The 18,922-nt window shown below is 40.6% G+C and overlaps 1 protein-coding gene and 1 long non-coding RNA gene across 7 annotated transcripts in view; one reads left to right on the top strand and one right to left on the bottom strand.

Moving 5' to 3' along the window:
- Window positions 1-18,796, top strand: part of LOC147308145 (uncharacterized) — a 34,745-nt gene extending 15,949 nt beyond the window's left edge. The window contains exons 3-7 of one of the 3 annotated variants that reach the window (XR_015126005.1): window positions 5,451-5,547; window positions 5,774-5,829; window positions 7,893-8,020; window positions 9,564-14,505; window positions 14,875-18,796. This is a non-coding gene — a long non-coding RNA (uncharacterized LOC147308145). Of the gene's footprint in view, window positions 1-5,450; window positions 5,548-5,773; window positions 6,312-7,892; window positions 8,021-9,563 lie in introns of those variants that run through there. The other 2 variants (XR_015126004.1, XR_015126003.1) reach the window with 2 other exon arrangements.
- On the bottom strand, window positions 1,156-17,312 carry atcayb (ATCAY kinesin light chain interacting caytaxin b). 4 transcript variants are annotated; one of them, XR_015126002.1, is made up of 14 exons: window positions 14,855-15,067; window positions 14,405-14,590; window positions 11,112-11,218; window positions 9,877-9,926; window positions 9,551-9,778; window positions 7,871-8,029; window positions 7,575-7,677; window positions 5,753-5,884; window positions 5,498-5,584; window positions 5,155-5,253; window positions 3,364-3,399; window positions 3,219-3,266; window positions 2,777-2,867; window positions 1,156-1,813 (listed from the first exon to the last, which is right to left on the bottom strand). XR_015126002.1 is itself a non-coding variant. In XM_086271481.1 (14 exons), the coding sequence occupies exons 3-13, from the start codon at window positions 11,186-11,188 to the stop codon at window positions 2,828-2,830; spliced, it is 1,059 nt and encodes a 352-aa protein (XP_086127607.1). In that variant the 5' UTR covers window positions 11,189-11,218; window positions 14,405-14,590; window positions 17,202-17,312; the 3' UTR covers window positions 1,156-1,813; window positions 2,821-2,827. The 4 variants fall into 4 exon arrangements, 3 of the variants coding, with proteins under 3 accessions (XP_086127607.1, XP_086127605.1, XP_086127606.1); XM_086271481.1 differs by lacking the exon at window positions 14,855-15,067 and adding an exon at window positions 17,202-17,312 and having other exon boundaries at window positions 2,821-2,867; XM_086271479.1 differs by having other exon boundaries at window positions 2,821-2,867; window positions 14,855-15,066.
- Window positions 18,797-18,922: the final 126 nt, after the last annotated feature.

Raw genomic sequence — 18,922 nt, 5'->3', positions numbered from 1 at the left:
ACCATATTTGACAACAAAGAAAATAAACATCTTCCCATCACTTAACTCTTGTGCCCCACTCACTTATGATGCCAACTAAAGAAGGCAAATACACATAACAAATCCCCAACTCAAACTGAACTCAGTTTGGCCTAGGCGAACTTAGCTTAGCTTAGCCCGCTTAGCTTAGCGATAACTTAGCTTATAGAAAATGTACAAACAGAGGACGTCCAGAGCAAGAAAACATACAGGCTATCCTTCTTACACAAGAAATATCCTGTAACTCACCAGTCTTATGGACGCACACTCTCATTGAACCCACATAAACTGCTCCCGAGCATAACTTGTGATTCACACTGCCTTCATGAACACCATTTTCCATCCCAGTCAAACATTACTCACAAAACGGCCGCGCCCTCTAGTGGCGAGGCAGAAAACTGCATCACAGTCCTGCCTTCAGAACACCTTCTGGACAACATGGATCTGGAAAATCGTTTCATCCCAAAATCAGTGGTCAAAAACTCTTTCCAAATATAGATTTGTTTGCATACAGCAGTGTTATTCAGTCAGCTTTAGAGGTGGTGGTGAACTTTGGACAGAGGCAGGCTGTTTCCTGGTGCTTCAAGTATTAATACAAAATCTAAATGTGTTATGGCTCCATGCCTTTGTGTGTCAGGCGTCTCTTTATTCCAATCTCATGGAATGAAATCCATATTTCAAAAGGCAAGATTATTCTTATAAAACTAAATAACAATTAAGAGTACATAATTAAATATAACATCATAATTTAACTCAAGCTGTTTCTCTTTCACATCTGAATGATTGAATTTACACAATAGAACATGATTAAAATATAATAAAAAATGCAGGGCAAAGTTCAGTTTCTAATTGGTTATGTATTGTGTACATAAACAGAAACGGGTTACTCCAAGGGCATTAAGACCTCCATAAAACGCAGCACAGGACGGTCAGGTGACATCCACCGAGCATCCACTGACGATTATCCCCGTTAATAACTCAACTGCCAAAAACATTCTGGACCGAAGATGAAAACACGCAGCTGCAATAAAAGGATGAAAATATCAGCTGCAACGTACATGAGCAAGTCTGTGCTTTTGTTCTCTTCTGTTTTAGGACTTAAGGCTGAATGCGGGGGACAAATAATCATGACAAAACTTTAGATCACTCATTTATTACATTTTTTTTTTTTTACAAACAGTAAATGGCACGTTTTCATAAATAACACTAAGCAATTCATTTTAACTCTCTTATTAAATAGAATTCTTTTCATTTGTAACAATGTTTCTTCCCATCTTGCAAAATTACTTTTTGAAACTTAACAAATGTAACAAAGACAGGAAGGATATAAACAAGCATGCCACCTGCATATTCAACTCCGGAAAACTTGAAAACACACTTTTTGCATCAGAAACATTTAGGAGGAGCGATATCATTGCACTTCTTTTTTCAGCAAATAGCCAATAAACCAAACAATACCAACACCGTCTGTGTGCAAACACTTTTTTCTCAAAAATATATTACAAATATGTACAAAATGCTCCCGGCAAGTCTTTTCATTCACGCATAGGCAAAGTCATGCTGTAGGTAAAGGTCAACTTGACATGCAGGACAGTTTTTGATTTAACTAAGCTACGATGCTTTGGTGTAACTGAACCTTAAGTTGTTAGAAGCAAGCGTGTCACTTGAAACAAGAGGAATATTGAGGAATGATTGTCCTCTGGCTAATAGATCCATTTAGGGGATATAATCCCAGCTGAGAAGCTTGTGGGCTTCTGTTTTTACGACCCCCCCTCGGGCTCTTCAGTTTAAAGCTCTGCAAGGCAAATACAGAAAGTTTAAGTCTCACTTTAATCCCGTCAGTCACAAAGTTTCATGTAATGCAGTTGTTAAAATTGGCAGTGTGTCAGTGAGCGGCAGTAAATCTAAACTACTTGACACATATCAGGTTTGACCATTCATTTTTTCCCCCTGCTTCCTGTGCTGGCATTTAGTTAGGAGACAGTCCCCGTGTCCATTCCCGAGATGTCAGCCAGTCCACTGGCTGGCATCTCGTTTGATATATGAGGGCCTATAGGAACAGTCAGCAGCCGGGGACAGTTTCTAAAATAATCCACTTCACCCGCCCTAACCCATCCCGGCTGGCTGTGGTGGGCATTTCACCCAGTTAATGACAGGCTCGGTGGGGCAGATCAATTTGCCCAATAAAAATAGAATTGATTGGTTGCACGCAGGCAGGCCTGAAGAGACAAGCAGCTGTGCTTTATGTAACATGGGGTGATGTTTGAGGATTGAGTAACGTTTCTTGGATCCATGCACAGTCGGAATTTAAAGAAGTTAAACATGACTTGGCAAAGATGAAAATGAGTTGGACGGGGTGAGTGACAGAAGTCAGTCAGCAGTGTATGACATGTTCCTGTTCAGCGTCCAGCACTCTCAGAGAAGAATTGGAAACCTGGAAGGAAACTGAAGCGCGATTTTTGCATTTTTAGATCAACACCTCATCAAACTCAGCATAAAGCGGATGATTGTTGTCTTTTGCACTGCACAGAGACTGCACAGTTTCAAGGAATTGGAAATCTTCGAGTGTGTCATAGTAAAATTTGGATCCCACAGCCACTGAACAGAAAGCTGATCCTTTGGGCCCAAGACAGGCCATCGTCCAGCATGTGATTTACTGTATCGTGTCTCTTTAGCACACGTAAGCAGATATGTGCAGAAAAGAACATTTCCATGTATGTCGAAGATTAATTACTGTGGGCTGACATTACAAACCAACCTGAAGAGTTGATGTAGAGGCACTCAGATGGATGAGTCCCTTACCTTAATGTCAGATGTCACGGCCAACCTCTGCTATCATTGACTTCGGCCTGGAAATAACAGATTAAAATTGACGATAAACAAATATAAATATGTTGCCTGGTCGTCTAAACCATGTTAGGCTGTGTTGCTTAATCAAATCTATATGTCTGCAGAAGTTCAAGCATTCACAATCACATTAAAGAGAAGCAACGCACTGATCAATTTGCTGGTGAACCTCTTACATAATATGCTCTTCATGCCAATGGAGGAAGTTGTTTTATTTTTATTGCTCTAACAGATTAAATATAAAATCAGTGGCTTCTTGCAGCCACGGGATTTAAGTGCAACAATATATGAGTACTTTTCCATATTGTAGCTGCATGCGCTGTAGGACTGTATGTACTACAAAATTGGGTCACCTTTCTTTGGGGAGTGTTGAATTACTCTGCTGCTGGTCTTGCTCAAGTCTGGGGGAGAGGCACATAGTAGTAACATGCATGTTTAAATGAGCATGTGTAAACAAAGAAATTTTAATATAAAATCACTTGAAAACATGTGACTCACCTTTCCTTTTGTGCTCTGATCTTCTCATCGTCATACCTTTAAGAAAAGGGGATAGAAATGCAGAATGATGAGGAGTTCTGTAACATCCTTCTCACCAGTGCTGAAGTTAAAAGTTCATCGCTCTGTGTTGATGAAGCTCATATGCAGAGACATGTTAAAGAGAAGGCTTTTGAAGGAATCTGCAGTCCTGAGATAAAATTCAGTCACTTGTAGAAGCACTTTTAGGAGCAATAACTTAAGCGAATCATTTTCTGTATGACTTTATCATTCTCCCACATAATTGAAGCAGAATTTCAGCTCACTCTTCTTTATAGTGTTGCTTCATGTCATTGAGGTTTAAAGGCATTTGTGTATGGACAGCTCTCTTATGGTCCTTCCACAGCATTTCATCAGGTTGAGGTCTGGACTCGATCCTTTTCTTTTTCATCCATCGTGTTGAAGATTTGCTGCTGTGCTTGGGATCGCTGTCCTCCTGCATGACACAGTTTCGGCCAAGCTTTCGCAGTCAGACAGATGGCCTCACATTTGACTCTAGAATATTTTGGTATACAGAGCTGACTTAATGGCTACAAGGTGCAAAATACCCAAATCATCACACCTCCACCACCATGCTTGACAGTTGATTTGTGGTGTTTGATTTTATTGAAATGTGGTGCTGTGTATTACGGACATTTGGTCTAATCTGTCCGAAACTTTCCCCTGGAATCCTTCCAAACAAGCAACACTTATTTAATCGTTTTCTATTTGTGTTGTCATGAAAGGTAAAATTTAACATGCTAACCAAAGCCTTGAGAGTCTGATATGTAACTCTTGGGTTTTTTGCAGTTTCTCTAAGCATTGCATGGGAAGATTGTGGGGTTGTGTTAACATTTGATTAGCAGCATGTATTAATTTCTATGGAAGCAGTAAAGGTGCACTTGGTTTTCCACAGATTCCACAGAGACTTTCTTTTGCACACGACAGTGGAAAAGTTTGTCTGATGTTGGCTCTGTTTCTTCTGTTTAACTATGCACTGCAGTTCTTCCAAAGCCTCAATCATCTTTTGAATTTGTTTTAAAATCAGTCTGCCATAATTCAGTTTTGAGCACTCTTGCACAGTTTGCCATAATAAACAAAAAAAATAAAAAGTGAATGCCTACTCAGAGTTGTAAAGCTCATGTTGGATTTCTTATATGTTTTTAATTTCTTTCCGTGAGGCACGTTGTAACTTTGCTACATATATAAAGTGTTTTTTAAATATTAATATTATTTTAATCACCTGCTGTTTCGTCTGCACAAGTCCATCTAAGTAAACAGTGAGAAGCAGACATTTAAACAAATGTGAAAAACTGTATATCAGTCTTAGTTATCCATAAACACTGTTGGACTGTTTGAATTCTTTCAAGATGTCAGGACTTGGACAATGATGCATGTTTTGTAATTTTGCCTCTGGACATCATATCACAAAAAAACATTAATGATGTGACCAAAGTGCAGACTTTCAACTTTAATTCAAGGAATTAAACAAAAGTATTGCAAAAATAGATTAGGAATAAAAACTATTTTTATATATTCCCTAATTGTCAGAGAGTCAGTGGTGACTGAACAATAGACTAACAACAGTTTCGTGACCTCTTCCCTCTTTATTCCATAACAAATTAAGCAGATAACAGACCTGGAGTTGAGTCTTGCATTCAGTAGTAAATACTTATGGAGCTGACTATATTGCTGTAAGCTTGCAAAGCAGAGTATAAGCTATGAAAGACACTTGAAGCATCTCAACAGGGACCCTTGGTGGCTGAGAGTACTTACTGCAGCACACATTCAGGAATCTGCACGTGCTCCATGGGGATAATCTGACCGAGTTCCTTCAGGGTGTGAACGTAACGGATCTTATCCATGAACTTCACACTTCAAAAAATATAAACAACATTGGGTTACTGTCACAAATTAATCCTAAAATATATGTGCATTCAGCCACGTAGCACAACATACGTACTCTGATTATGAAACAGCAACACTTTTCTCTTTTTAATGTTTTCAGTGTAGCGATGTGACAACTTTAAAATGCTCCAACCTATTTTCCCCTTTCTCTCTTTTGTTTTTAGATTTGTTAAGAGACAAGCTTTCATGGCCAAATGTGTCATAAATATACCTAATGAAGGGTCTTGAGATGGCCAGGACAGTGCGGATGAACCATGTTGGGTGAGCGATGATGAGACACTTTAGATTCTTCCTCAGTCTACAGGAAACAAACAGAGTTTATTACAATCCCCATTATAACTTTTAACTGCATGAAATCCCATGTATATTGGTTATCTTCATCTCTAGCATCAAGAACATCTTCAGCTTCACTATCTTCTAATTTCCCAAATTGTTTTCCGAGTTATTTTGACACTGTTCATCTTACTTTCTGTCTATCATCTGGTAGCATCTCTTCAGCCAGCTGATGCCAGGCATCTTTCTGCGAGGAGTTGCTCCATTCAGGTAAACAATCATGTAATCCTCTGCTACCAGCAGCTCCAGGCTGCTCACAACATACCTGAGAACAGACATGAACAACCTATAATTGTACATGAAAATAGCACATAAAATCCCCTCATTTGATTTATGATGAAAAAGAGTTCTGATATTTTATTTGTGGAGATAAAATGATCTTTCATTTAAAGGGGGATCCATTAAACTCACTTCCAGCTCTAGTTCATCTCATAAACTGTACCTGCAGGATGTTACACTTTGATTAGTGAGGCCCTGTTTTGAAGCTTTAGGCTGAGTATTTTTGGCATCACCATTTCATGTTTTGAAGCCAAACATGTTGCCCACGGTCTTCCCCGATCCATATCATACTTTAACACCCCTTTTTAATGGGGGTGTTTTCTGGTGTCTGTGTGTGGCGCTGCTGGGTAGTCTGTGCTGGCAAACAAATGTTACCGGTCTGGTAGTTACTCCTGGGTGGGTCTGGGGCAGGCTTGGGGACTTGGGGTACCTCTGGGCGGGGGTTTTGGCTGGACCTGGGGGGCTTGGGTGTATTGGTGGAACGAGGAGCCTCTTTAGCTAACTCTTAACCTGGGTTTTTATTGGCTTATGTAGTCTGGTAGTTGCCTGAATGCTGGGGTGGGTATAGTTCGGGCGGAGTGAAGCACACACACTCCCGTTCTCTGTTCGCCATCCAGGGCTGGAAGAGCTGGCTGTCTGGTCAGGGTCTGGGTTAGGGTTATGAGGCTGTTGGGCTGCTCTGCTGCTGCGGAGGCCAGGGAAGTCTACTTGTCTCCATCCCAGAGTGAAGGAGACCATCTCCTGGGTCTGTGGGCTGATTGCCCTTCTACGGGTTGTTGGTTCCAGGACCTGGGAGTGTATGGGGAGTGTGAGTATGTGTACGGCGTCCATTTCTGTGTCTCCATGTTGGGTGTGTGTGTGAGTGTTTGTATACCTGTGCATGAGGGTGGGAATGCATGCTTGTGTTGTCCTGTTTGTCTTTGTGTGTCAGGTCAGGTCTCTACCTCTCTTAGAACATCTCAGGCCAATAATGCCTAGTAATGCTCCACTTGTGAAAGTAAATCTGTTTGTCATTTTATGGCCTTCAGACAACAATTCTGACTTCTACACTGCTGCAAAAAGACAGGAGGAAAAAAAAGAAGAAGAAAGGGGTGACTCAAAACTCATGCACAGTACTGGAGGGATTTACTGAGGTCATAGGAGCAGAGGATTCTTCTCTAGAATCTGAACTCAGGAGTGCCACCTGCTGGCTATTAGAAATAATGGCACAGATTTCAGGCACTTTACTGGCTCAAGTTCTCAACATGACGTCTGGTTTTTTTCTTCATCAGAAACAAACTGTTTTAGCTCCCTTTAAGGTCAAGGGGCGGGGCTTCCATGCTCAAAGCCAGAGCAGCGTGACTGAGATGACCATATCAGGATATCCTCTCTTACTGACATCACACAGCGCCAAGAGTAGAACAAGCCGTTTAGAACTGACTATTTTGAGCAGTCTGAAATCAGGGATCACTATCTCAAACTTTAATATAAGCTCTCCCATTACAACAGTATGGATTTAAATAACATAAAAAAAAAACCCATAACAGGTCCACTCTAATTTTAAGAATTATTTGATTCATTATTTTACATCCTCATTGGATAGGAGACTTTTTACATTGGAAACGTTTAATGGATTGTAGAGTGAGAAAAGAAGGAAGTAAGGTTGTCGCCATGTGATAACAAAGAAAGGATCTTACAGGAAGAGATTTTCCATGATGTACGTGTAGTCGTCACAGCTGCTGTCAGGAAGGTAGCAGGCTGCAAACACGATGATGGCATTCAGACCTTCCCCGTAATATCCTGACAGAAGAGAGAGATGCAGTTGCTCCATTCGTAGTGGCAAATTATCACGTGGCAGGTAGGACATGTAAATGTGTCTGTACTCTTTTACATTTCACCTACGTTTTACATTTAATACCAGGAAGTGGGCTGATAAGATTTATAATAGCATAACCATCCTAAGGAATCCATTTGGGGAAACAGTCTAACTAACCTCCATGTGTGACCACTCTCAGGTACGGCCTGATGACCTGCATATCGATCCGTTGCTCCTGGTCGCCAATGATCACTGTTCGCCACAGACGACCTGACGAGTCTCTCTCCTCTTCGCTCTCACCTGGGAGACGCTTAGCAGTAGCCACAGGTGTGTCGTCTGAAAACAAGGTGACACCAGAAAGCAGCTGCTCACAACACATGTAGCCAACATGAGCAGAGCTGGCAAAGGGAAATGAACCTTTTCAAAGCTATAAATCACGATTTATGATGACATTTAGCATACAAACGTAAAATGTACTCTAAGCTCTTTTTACAACATGTCTAATTCATACAAGCACCTTTTTCTTCTTCTAAATGTTTCTATCTAACATTCAAATAACAACTTGGGGGTTCAGCATCTTGCCTGAGGATACTTTGGCTGACTGGAATTGCCTCAAACCACCATCCTTCCAATTAGTAGCTGACCTGCTCCACCTCAGAGGCAAAAAAGGTCCATATTTGTCAATGTAAACAACAATATTGCTGAAGTTACTGCACATAACCTGGTGCAATTCAAATTTTCCCTTCTTTGTAAAATTAAATATCATGAAATCCTGAATTTTTCCACCTCATTTACAATGCAGGCTTACTCTTCAGCTCACCTTTATACTAAATATGTGGTATTGGCTTGTTCAGACAGCTCAGAGGCCACACCAACAACAATGCACAATACAACTACTCAACATGACTGACAGAGACAACGCCTTTAAATGGAGCATAGAATAAGCGCTGATGTCACTGCATGGCTCAAGCACACGATCAAAAATATGTTACCAGAGAGCAAAATATCTGCTCCCCTTGGATGTGACCTTCTTGCGTTGCTAAAATTTAATAAACAAACAAAAAAACCTGCTCAGCTGGGTAAAAACTCATCCCAAAAGGATACACAGACCCAGCAGCTATTTGTTTTAAACCAGCACGATCCATCAAAGCTGGAAGCACAGATTTAGAACAAGAAAATCCAGAGGAAAAAAAACTAAAAGAGATGTGAAGAATGAGAAGCAGCAAAGGATACACCAAAGGGCTCCTAACAAAAGCCCCTGCAGAGGGGAACGAAAAGCTACTACTGCTTAGAAAAAGCTGTAACATCTGGACCTGAGCTGATCACTGACTGTGCTTACATTCATGTACTGCACAGACACGAAAGCCTCCCTTATACCTGGGACCTGAAGGATCAAATGTAACCCCTCACTAGACTGTAAAACTGCTAGAGCTCCAGAGCAACACAGGAGTTAGGATTGATAATGTTAGAGCCACCAGCCTTAAATTGGTGTTAAGGCTAATTTTTAACTCTCTTCGGCTTTTCTCCTTTGTTTAAATCAACACACAGTACAATGTAATATCATGTTTTATTGTTATGCTTTGTCTTTTGTGACAGTACCCAGCATTCCCTCTTTTTTAGAGTGTGTGTCATTGTTTTCATTGTTATACTGTGTGTGTTTAATAGTTATTGTGTTGTTTTTAGCTTGCGGAAATAAATGTGCCTCTATTCTACATTTGTTCTGGTTTATTACAACTACCATATAAAACTATATCATTACAGAAAGATTATGTACAGTTTGTTGATTTGTCCTCATTATGTGTTCTAATAATTTCCCCCATAGAAGTTTTTGGATGCTAAATTTGAACATGCATGTACCTTCCCACTCTAGCTCGTTGCCGTTGTTGATGAACTCCAGTGAGTCAGTCTCATCTGGAGTCTCGATGTCATCAACATTGATGTCCAGGTCGTCGGGCGTTTCCAGGAAGTCATCAGAGAGCACCGACCCCTCGCTCTGATCCAGAGACAGGTTCATGTCGGGGGCGACCAGCGTGCGACGCTTACGTTGGGTCATGGATTCGCCGACATTCAGAGTGGTGGGAGGATCTAAGACAAAATGTTATGAAAGTATGGATACACCTTATACGTATAAACATGAGTGTGTCTGTATAAAAAATATAATGGTGTCTATTTAGTCCACTTACTGGTCCTGCTGTCAGAGAGGCCACATGCATCTCCATCCTCTGGCAGTGGCCTGCAGGGAAACGAACGCAGCATAAATAAACAGTTAAATTGGAAATAATTGTACATACATAAGAATTATATCTGGCTTAATGTCTTCCTGCTGCCAAGTAATGATTGTTTTGGCTGTTATATAATTGTATATTATAAGCACAACTGTTAAACTAAATAATCTGCGATGATGAAAACCACTAAAAAACCATGAAGTACTAACAGTCAGTCCCAGCATTTTGCTCTTTGCCCTTTGTTTTTAGAGAGGCTGCGATGCGAAACCCGATTTAAATGTATTTCACCCTGTCGTTTGAGAAAGCAACACCAGCAATTACCAACTCCCCTCTGATTTTATAATAGGACAGCTGAAACCTCGGTGAGGGACTGAGCAGGCTAGATTAGAGTGCACACACATATGCAGACAGGCAATAACAGAGACTTGCATACACAGACAAACACACCCTGAAACACCACAAGTATGGACTGATGGAGCTGCTGGATAATTGCTGTTATTAAATTGTCAGTAGCTATGTAGAAGCAAGGTTAAGACCGCACCGACAAGTATTCAAGAGCGAATTAAGCAGTAGGGAAGAGAAAAACAATTTTCAGTGTTAAATAATTTGCTTCTAACACAGACCTCCAGGTCTGAAATCCCCCCAGATGAATCACAATATTCCACTTCTCTTACCTAATATTCCACCACCATAATTCATGTGAAGTCATCCTGAGATATTTTTAGCCTTGTTAAATGCATTAAACACACGCATTAGTGATTCTGACACAAAAGCATTTTTCAGACAGTCATAGGACTTTGCTGCATGTACTATGTGTGGATGTTTTTGGAAGATAATGAAGGTTTCTCTGATCAGCTTCTAAAAGCATATTTCCCCTGCTGTCAAAGAAAGATTTTGGCCAGCAGTAGAGCGAGTGGCTAGTCTCCCATAGCTTGGACACTGCGAGGTATTTGACTGCTCCTCTTTTTCCATCTGCTGGTTGCTATTTTGTTCGCTGACTTGCTACAGCCTCATCACATAACACCTGATGACTACATCATGGAAAGTACACACCTGCTTCCTTTCGGCCCTCCGCGCACTCACACAACATGTGACAGACTTTCCATCGAAGCTTGATCTCTTTGAAAAAGCTTCTGCACAAATCAGACAAACTGCACGCACAAACACAGACTGTTTGTTTCTCTGCCTCGTACCTGGGGAAGTCTTCATCCTGCCACTCGTCCTTAACCTCCATGCTGTCCATACGTAAAGTGGCTTCCGCTGTACCCATCCTCTGACAGCGAGGATGGGCTTCAGCTCGCTGTAATAGGCAAACAAACAAAAGAATTCATTGAGCCGTTCACCAGGAAGTTCACCGAATGGTTTAACACACTGCTGACTAACTAATTCAGTCGTTGCAGCCTTATTAAAGTAGACACTCCACCCAAATTGCACAACCTGAATGATGTCTTTTTCTGGCTTCTTATACTTGTCTTTATTACAAACTGAAAGTGGAGATAGATGAGCGTGGCTGCTTTATGATCAGGATTTAACATAAAAAAGTTTTAAGCCACTACCAAGGAGTTTGTTTATCTCTTTGTTTGCTTAGACGCTTAACCTGACCTGTCAATCATTCGGGCATTAAAAAAGACACCTAACTGAAGGGATGAACCAGTGTTGTATCTTCACTTAACAGAAAATATGGGGAAGAACCTGTTTTAAATTATATCTTTAGGCACTTTGTTACTAGCAGCCTGTTGTGACACATTATTTGTTCCTGTTTCTTTGGTTGAATCTGTGAAAAATACCACAGATAACACCATGTGACAGACATAAAATAACATTTTTGCAGCAACAAGGTGTTTCCCCAAAGCTCTTAGCTGAAAATTCTACATAGTAGCAGACCTAAAATCTATCTACTGCAGATGAACAGCATCTGAAAGTCATGTTCTTATAAAATGGAAAAACAAAACAAAACAAAACAAAACAGAGAAGATGTGGCACAGAATATGAGAGATGCATCTGGCCTCTAAGTTGATGTATCTCTCTTCTCCTCACTGACGTCTCCTCAGAAATGACCTCAGTAGAAGGGTGGCGGCACAAAACTATTCTTAAGAAAGGGAAGCAGGGACAAAAGGCTGGTGTGTGCCAAATTACACAAGAACTAGACTGAAAACCATAAATAAACAGGTCTTATGGAGGGATGCATGTCTAAGGTCAGGGGAGCAATATAAGAGTGTTTATAGTCGTCTGTAAAACATGGTTGGGACTGAATTTCAGTCGGTGGTGTTGGGAATTATGTCGAAATTGATGGAAACATATATGCAGAAAAGAACCATCAGATTTTGATCCAGCATGCAAGACCATGTGAAAAATGTCAGATTGGAAACAATATCATTTTGTTCAGCATGACACTGATCCCAAACACACTGTAAATGCTGCAAAGTGCACTTGGATAGAACAAAACACACAATGGAGCACTACCAGAGCCTAGACTTCAACTTCACTGCAGCGGTGTGGGATCATCTTGACAGAGGATGCATTAAAAGTCACAGTATGCACAGTATTGTCTCTAGTTGCATCATGGGAAATGTGTCATGTATGAAGCTTGACCCTTGGAGGTGACACAAAAATTTGGATATGTCACCCACCTCTGATTCTGTCAGCTTCTCTCTGTTAAATTAAAATGAACTTCATTATGTAGCTGTTGCACTAAAGTAGTTGAGTATATCATAAACAGGTGAAACAATGGACTCAGAGGAATTAGAGACTGGAATTGGACGATCAGGAAAGCAGAGTAGATGCGTTGTCTTGTTTGTGTCGGGCAGACTGTATTTAAGAACAAAATCTGAACCCAAGAACAATTTAGCCCTATGTGTTCTGTTGTTAAATCACAGAAATGATAGTTTGACATAACCAAGTCCCAGTGGGTTTCCTTCCCCATGATCCCTGGGGGAGGGTGACATAAACAGTTTCTCATACAATACAGATCCTCAGGGCACAACAAGCACCTGCTTCTGTAAAGCAGATCATGATCTAAGCTTCCATATTATATAGAATCAAAGCAGATATCTCCCTCCATGACATCATGCTCTATATTTGGTATTTGATGTAAAGGTTCACAGTGTTTTATTTATAGCAGCCTGACCATTAGGGATTAGTCATGCACAAAGTAAACATCATGTGTAAGTCTTGTGTCTCCCTATGTCACTCTCCTAGCCAGAGTTCCTCAGGCTACAGACACAGACTTTACTGTGATCCATTTGTCCACTGGGTTGGCACTGATGTGTGGAATAAAAAAACAGCAAATGTGGGCTAAAAGGTGCAGGTCCTCCAGCTACATGTTCCCAGTACAGCTGTATTGTAAATCGATTCTAAATGATGGAGAAAAGAGGTATTTGCACTGCATTGCCTGATAAGAAAGTTGCAGTGTTTGGTGCAGATCCTTAAATGCCATTTTAACTGAGACCTTTCTGCTTAAATTACATTTCAAGTTGCCTTCCTCTGATCTCACACGATGACTGCATGTGGTTTATTGTGGTGCGCATGTCTCTTTCAAAGGCTCAGCTGCATGCACAGTGAACTGCTGATTGATGGACACAAAGTAATGTTGCAGCGGCACGTGTTTGGTGGGGATTTATGTCCAGATGGCAGGCCTGTCCTCATTTCCCAAATGCTGTCTCATGAACTATTGATGCTGTTGCGCTTGGCAAACCTGAGACCTGAAACAGGCGCAACACTTGCATAAATGTTACCACATACTTTTTTCTGACAAGTACTCTGTCTTTGATACACAACAGGTGGGATCAAGTGAAGCGGAGAGGTAGTTTTCGCTCGTCTCTGTTATGAAATCATTTACTCAAAGATAAGCATTAATAGAACAGTTGAAGATGAAAGGCGACAGAGAGGTGGTCATGTACAGCCTGAAGAGAATGATGTCCAAAGCCTAAAAACTTCTCATCTTTTCAACATCTCTTAATATCTCTGACAACACTGAAAACAAAGTAAAAAAATGATCTGTTTGAAGAGTGTGACACCTGAAATCTGCTTCATCCTGACTGTGTAGTTGCAGTTTGATCAGATCAGCTTGTGTTCACAGAAAACCAGCGGCTCCCACGACTGTTATCCCACTGTGATCTAAACATTTCCCCTTTTCCTTTTTTGAGCCCGCTCCACTTCAGAATAAACAAACTAATAATAAAAAGAATAATCTTGGGTCTTACTGTATCACTCTTATTGAGAAGCTGACAAAGAAAATTTGTGTTTGCGTGGCCTTTAAATGCGTGCAAAGAAGCTATTGTGTCACGACTGCCAGTCCTCAATTAGCAGAAAAACTAAAACCGTCTCAGTGATTAATTGCGTGCAGTCACAGAACGAAACAAAGCACTGAATGTCACGTTTGATGTTCTGCCCTCTGGGCCTCCCATCAGTAGAATCTGTTCAGAAGAAGAGCTCTTTATGAGAGCGGAAAGCGGAGAAAACCATGGTTTAAAAGCAGGATACTCACATACTGTAATTACAAAGGCTTTCTGCGTCCCTGCTTCCCTTTCAGATGGTCCCCCTTCCTTAAAGCTGCTGAGTGTGGATCATCGCTGATTACATCTGCAGGTGTGTGCTGAGGGCCTGGGCTGCTGGATAATTCTTGTTGTTTACCCCTGCTGTTAATGGAGGCTGAGGCAGTAACTGTGTCCTCCTGTAGAGAGGCGAATGAGAGGAGAGTCTGTCACCGTGCAGCAGAAACATCCCGCTCTCACCTTCCCAGCGTCCTCACTGTGCTGCTTTCTGATCTAAATAACAATAATCCTGACCGTGTACCTTTAGCATGTTTCATGATGATCACTCTCCTCCTCCTCCCTCCACCAACTCTAATGCCCCCACCCCAGGCTCTAATCCTGCTGCGATGATGTCAGCCGTATGGGAACAGTGTTATGATGGTTACGTAATAACAACTGCCTACCTTCTCTTTGATTCTGTCAGGCCACTCGGAGTCAGGATCACCTGTTTCCCTCACATTCAGTCCATTCTGGATTCTCCATCACTGACGGAGTTTGTTTCCTCCGGAGAGCAGGAAAAAAATGGATGTTTCTATTTCAGCGCTGTTCCCTGGCAACAGCATCTTCACCCATTACGCGCACAGTTTCTCGCTCTCTCGTTTTTTCCCCCACCATCTCTTATAACCTCTCTCTCCCTCGATGAAGCCCCTCCTCCACACAGATTCCCCTCCTTTTCTCCTGCTTGCTGGCTCTGACTCTAATTCACCTTCCTCCCTACTTCTCCTGCGGTCCTCACAGCTGCACACAGCTCTCCGCAGTGTCACCGCACACGGAGTGGCATCCCTCCGGCATTGCCCTCAATACCCAAAGGGAGCAAGCACAACTTCCAGCTCTTCAGCTCAGGCAGAAAAATTAAATTCAGGTGTTTTTACACTTTATATTAACAACATTTCACTGCACAGCACTGAAATATGCCTGATTTATACAATAAGCGCTTAGCAGATGCAAATTTTGCATTAAGCAACAGTTTTATCTCTGTAAGAAATCACTTATTTTGTTGATGTTTACTGGAATTAGGATTCTATTTCGTTTCTACTTTATTTCACAGAAAATCATCTGTAGCTTTTTTATGGCTTCTAATGTTGTTATTAATTCCTTTTAATAGTTAATAAGGTGACAAAATATCACATGTTGATATTTTGCATTATTTTCCTCAACAAAAAGCATGCTTTTGTAACGATTTAGTTTAGTTTTTTAGTTACTTGAACTCAGTTATTTATTTATTTATTTTTTAACAGCACGACATAATCTATGTCGTGCTCTTCTTCTTTATTTTTTCATTTTTTTCCATTTGCCAGCAGATGGCGTGAGAGTGCTCCACAAGTCAAACTCATCAGTGTAAAATAAGAGTTGGGCTGAGCTGTATTACAGTTTGTAAGGCTAGTATATTCAGCACCCTAATTTAGAAATAAGAAATTTAATCCTGTGACATGTGCCACAAAAATGCAGCGCTGCTTCCTGGAGAAAGCAAACATCTGTTACTTTCATTCTAGCAGTCTGGAATAAGAAACCAAAGGTTTGATCAGGCTATGACAGCTGGATAGGCTCCAGCGCCCCTGAAAAGGATAAGCGGAAGTGAATGGATGGATGGATGGATGGAATAAAAATATAATGTTGAAGTAGACGGATGATCACGATGGCTAGTGTTACTTACACACTGTGTAAGTACTGTTTCACTATATTTTACATAATATTGGACAAAAACAGTTACATGCATGTCAGTGCTGTGATTTTATCTAATGAGCAGTGTTGATTGTAAAGTCTGACTGCAGCAGGAAGGAAGGACCTGTGATGTCTTCACCTGAGTCTCCTGAGCAGATGTAGTCTGTGATCTATTCTTTCTTGAATAGATCAGAGAACATTCAGGAACCTAAAGGAATTTATCATTTCAATCTCTTCTCTTCTCCGATCCAGCAGAGAAGCTTTGCACCTCTGAAGTCTAACGTCTGTTCTTTGTTTTTGTTTGTTTGTTTGATCTGGAGGATTTTGGGGTATGAACGGCCGGGTCACTACAAAGCATCTTAGTCTGATTTAAGTATGGATCATGACTAGGACCCTGCAAAATGTTCATGGACATTCTTCTTCAGGATTTTCTGGTAGAAAGCAGAACTCATCGTTCCATCAATTACAGCAAGTCATTAAGCAGCAAAGCAACACCAGACCGTCACAATACCACACTACTATATTTGACTGGGAATGTAGTAAGACACAAACCTTCTAAATATTTGAACTTTTGTCTCGTAAGTCCACAGAATATTGTCCCAAGAATCTTAGGGATGATGATCAAGATGTTTTTGGCAAATGTGAGATGAGCCTTTGTGACCTTTTTGGTTTCTCATCTCTTCTTGAGTTTCTTTAGATTCTGACATAACATGTTGCTTTTTGAGGTCTTTAAGCCTGCTTCACTTTGTCACACACGTTATATTTGGATATATTATATTTGGACATGTTATATTTCTTGATTTAACAGATCTGGCAGTGATCAGGCCTGGATGTGGCTCATAAAATTAAACTCAGCTTTACATGATACATTTAATTACTTTTTCACATAGGGTTGGATAAGTTTGATTGCATAAGAGGGGTTGGATAGCCCCTTTCTCCTAATAAATTAAATCATCATTTTAAAACTGAATTTTGTATTTACCTGAGATGTCCTTCTTAAATTTTGAAATTACTTTAATTTTAAATTACCTGAAACATTTAAGTCTGACAAATATGCAGAAAACCAAGAAATCATGAAGGGGCAAATACCTTTTTGCAGCACTGTATGTCTTAGCCTGGAGCTTTAACCATTACAAACATCCTCCAATCGAAATGTCTTCATTTTCCAAAAACTTTATCAAGATCTGAAAGAAGTACTGCTACTTACTGGTTTAAATAAAGTGATATATCTGTAGTGGGCAGTCTGGCTAACACCAACACAATCTCCATGGATACCATGCCCATCTGTGTGACACCTGCTGCATCAGAATTTGCAGCTGTGGCAGTCAGACTAAAAAGGAAATCAGTGTTTGTCTTCTAGTGTAATATTGGTTTTAAGTTACTCAAAATGATGAATGATCAAAGTCTTAAGCTTGAAAAGTCATTTTTGTGGAGGCGATTTTTTCCATATTTGCTCAGCCCAGGTCTTACATAATGCTCTTTCTGCTCTGTTAAATTTGTAGTGAACCACGAAAACCTAAAAATATTCTAACCATTATTGTACTTCACACAGAGGTCAGATTTCCCCTGAGGTAGAAATCAAGCATGGTCAAACAAGAATAAAGCCTGCACAAGTAAGTGCGAGTTTTATGCTTTAGTAGGTCAAACACACTGTCTGGGTGTCTGTACCGTAAGTCTTACATAAAAAGTAGATCACCTGGAAAATGTCCAAAACTCGTCATGAGACCCTGGAGGATGGGATGAAGAAGAGATTCTCATGCGTCACAAATGGACTTGTTAAAGACATGGTGGATTACCAGGTCAGAGGTCAAAGTGAGAGAACACTTGACCACTTTAATCGGTACCTAGTACAGACAGACTGTACTAGGTCTGTACTAGGACCTTAGTACTAACAGATTGGACCCCCTTATGTCTTCAGAACAGCCTTAATTCAACAAGGTGCTGAAAACATTCATCACAGGTTTTGGTCCAAAGTCACATGATAGCATCACACAAATGCTGCAGATGATGCAGATCTCCTGTTACACCACATCCTAAAGGTGCTCTGTTGGATTGACATCTAGTGACTGTGAACTCGTTGACATGTTAAGGTATGGAGCAGTAAGGTCAAACGCGCTGTTTCTGTGGCCGTACAGTCAGAATCAGAATCAGAATCAGAATACTTTATTGATCCCTGGGGGAAATTATTTTTTGTTACAGTGCTCCATTTTAAACCAACATTAAGACAAGACAGACAATACGCTAACTAAGAATAGTACAATATATACATATATATACATACATACATACATAAGTCACTCATAAATAAATAGTTGGAAAAGAAACATGTGTAGTTGTAGCAGCAAACAGTGTGTTAAGTGGATGCGTTGTACAGGGAGATGGCCACAGGCAGGAATGATTTCCTGTGTCGTTCAGTGGTGCTTTTCGGTAATCTCAGTCTCTCACTGAACGAGCTCCTGTGACTGACCAGCATGTCATGGAGTGGGTGGGAGGTGTTATCCAACATTGTCTTTATCTTGGACAGCATCCGCCTCTCCGACACCAGTGAGGAGTATTTAAACTAGGGCTGAACGATTATGGAAAATAATCTAATTGCGATTTTTTGCCCCAATATTGCGATTGCGATGCGATATGCGATTATTTTTTAAGGTCTTTGTCTTCTGTATTATTAAACAAATACAAGCAATACATCATATAGTATGGCCAATACTATATTACATTAATTTTAAACTGTTCTTTCCTGGAAGACAGACCTCTGTTATGATGACATGAGGTGATGCATGAATTGATGACTGACATTTTTATTTAAC

The sequence above is a fragment of the Aulonocara sp. 'chitande type north' Nkhata Bay genome, linkage group LG18 (genome assembly GCF_057382095.1).
Source record: "Aulonocara sp. 'chitande type north' Nkhata Bay isolate Kocher_YH1m ecotype deep benthic linkage group LG18, A_spYH_male_GT1.1, whole genome shotgun sequence".
NCBI classification, from domain to species: domain Eukaryota; kingdom Metazoa; phylum Chordata; class Actinopteri; order Cichliformes; family Cichlidae; genus Aulonocara; species Aulonocara sp. 'chitande type north' Nkhata Bay.
The sequence above is the reverse complement of the archived record's forward strand: the minus strand, read 5'-3'. Positions and strand labels throughout refer to the sequence as shown.

Bases quoted from the DNA above. Each gene is read 5' to 3' on its own strand.
- atcayb (XM_086271481.1), bottom strand. From the start codon at position 11,188: ATGGGTACAGCGGAAGCCACTTTACGTATGGACAGCATGGAGGTTAAG. The intron at 5,585-5,752 runs GTAAGATGAACA...TGTTTCCTGTAG, and splicing joins TACCAGATGATAGACAGAAA to ACTGAGGAAGAATCTAAAGT. The intron at 5,254-5,497 runs GTATATTTATGA...TATTTTTTGAAG, and splicing joins ATCTCAAGACCCTTCATTAG to TGTGAAGTTCATGGATAAGA.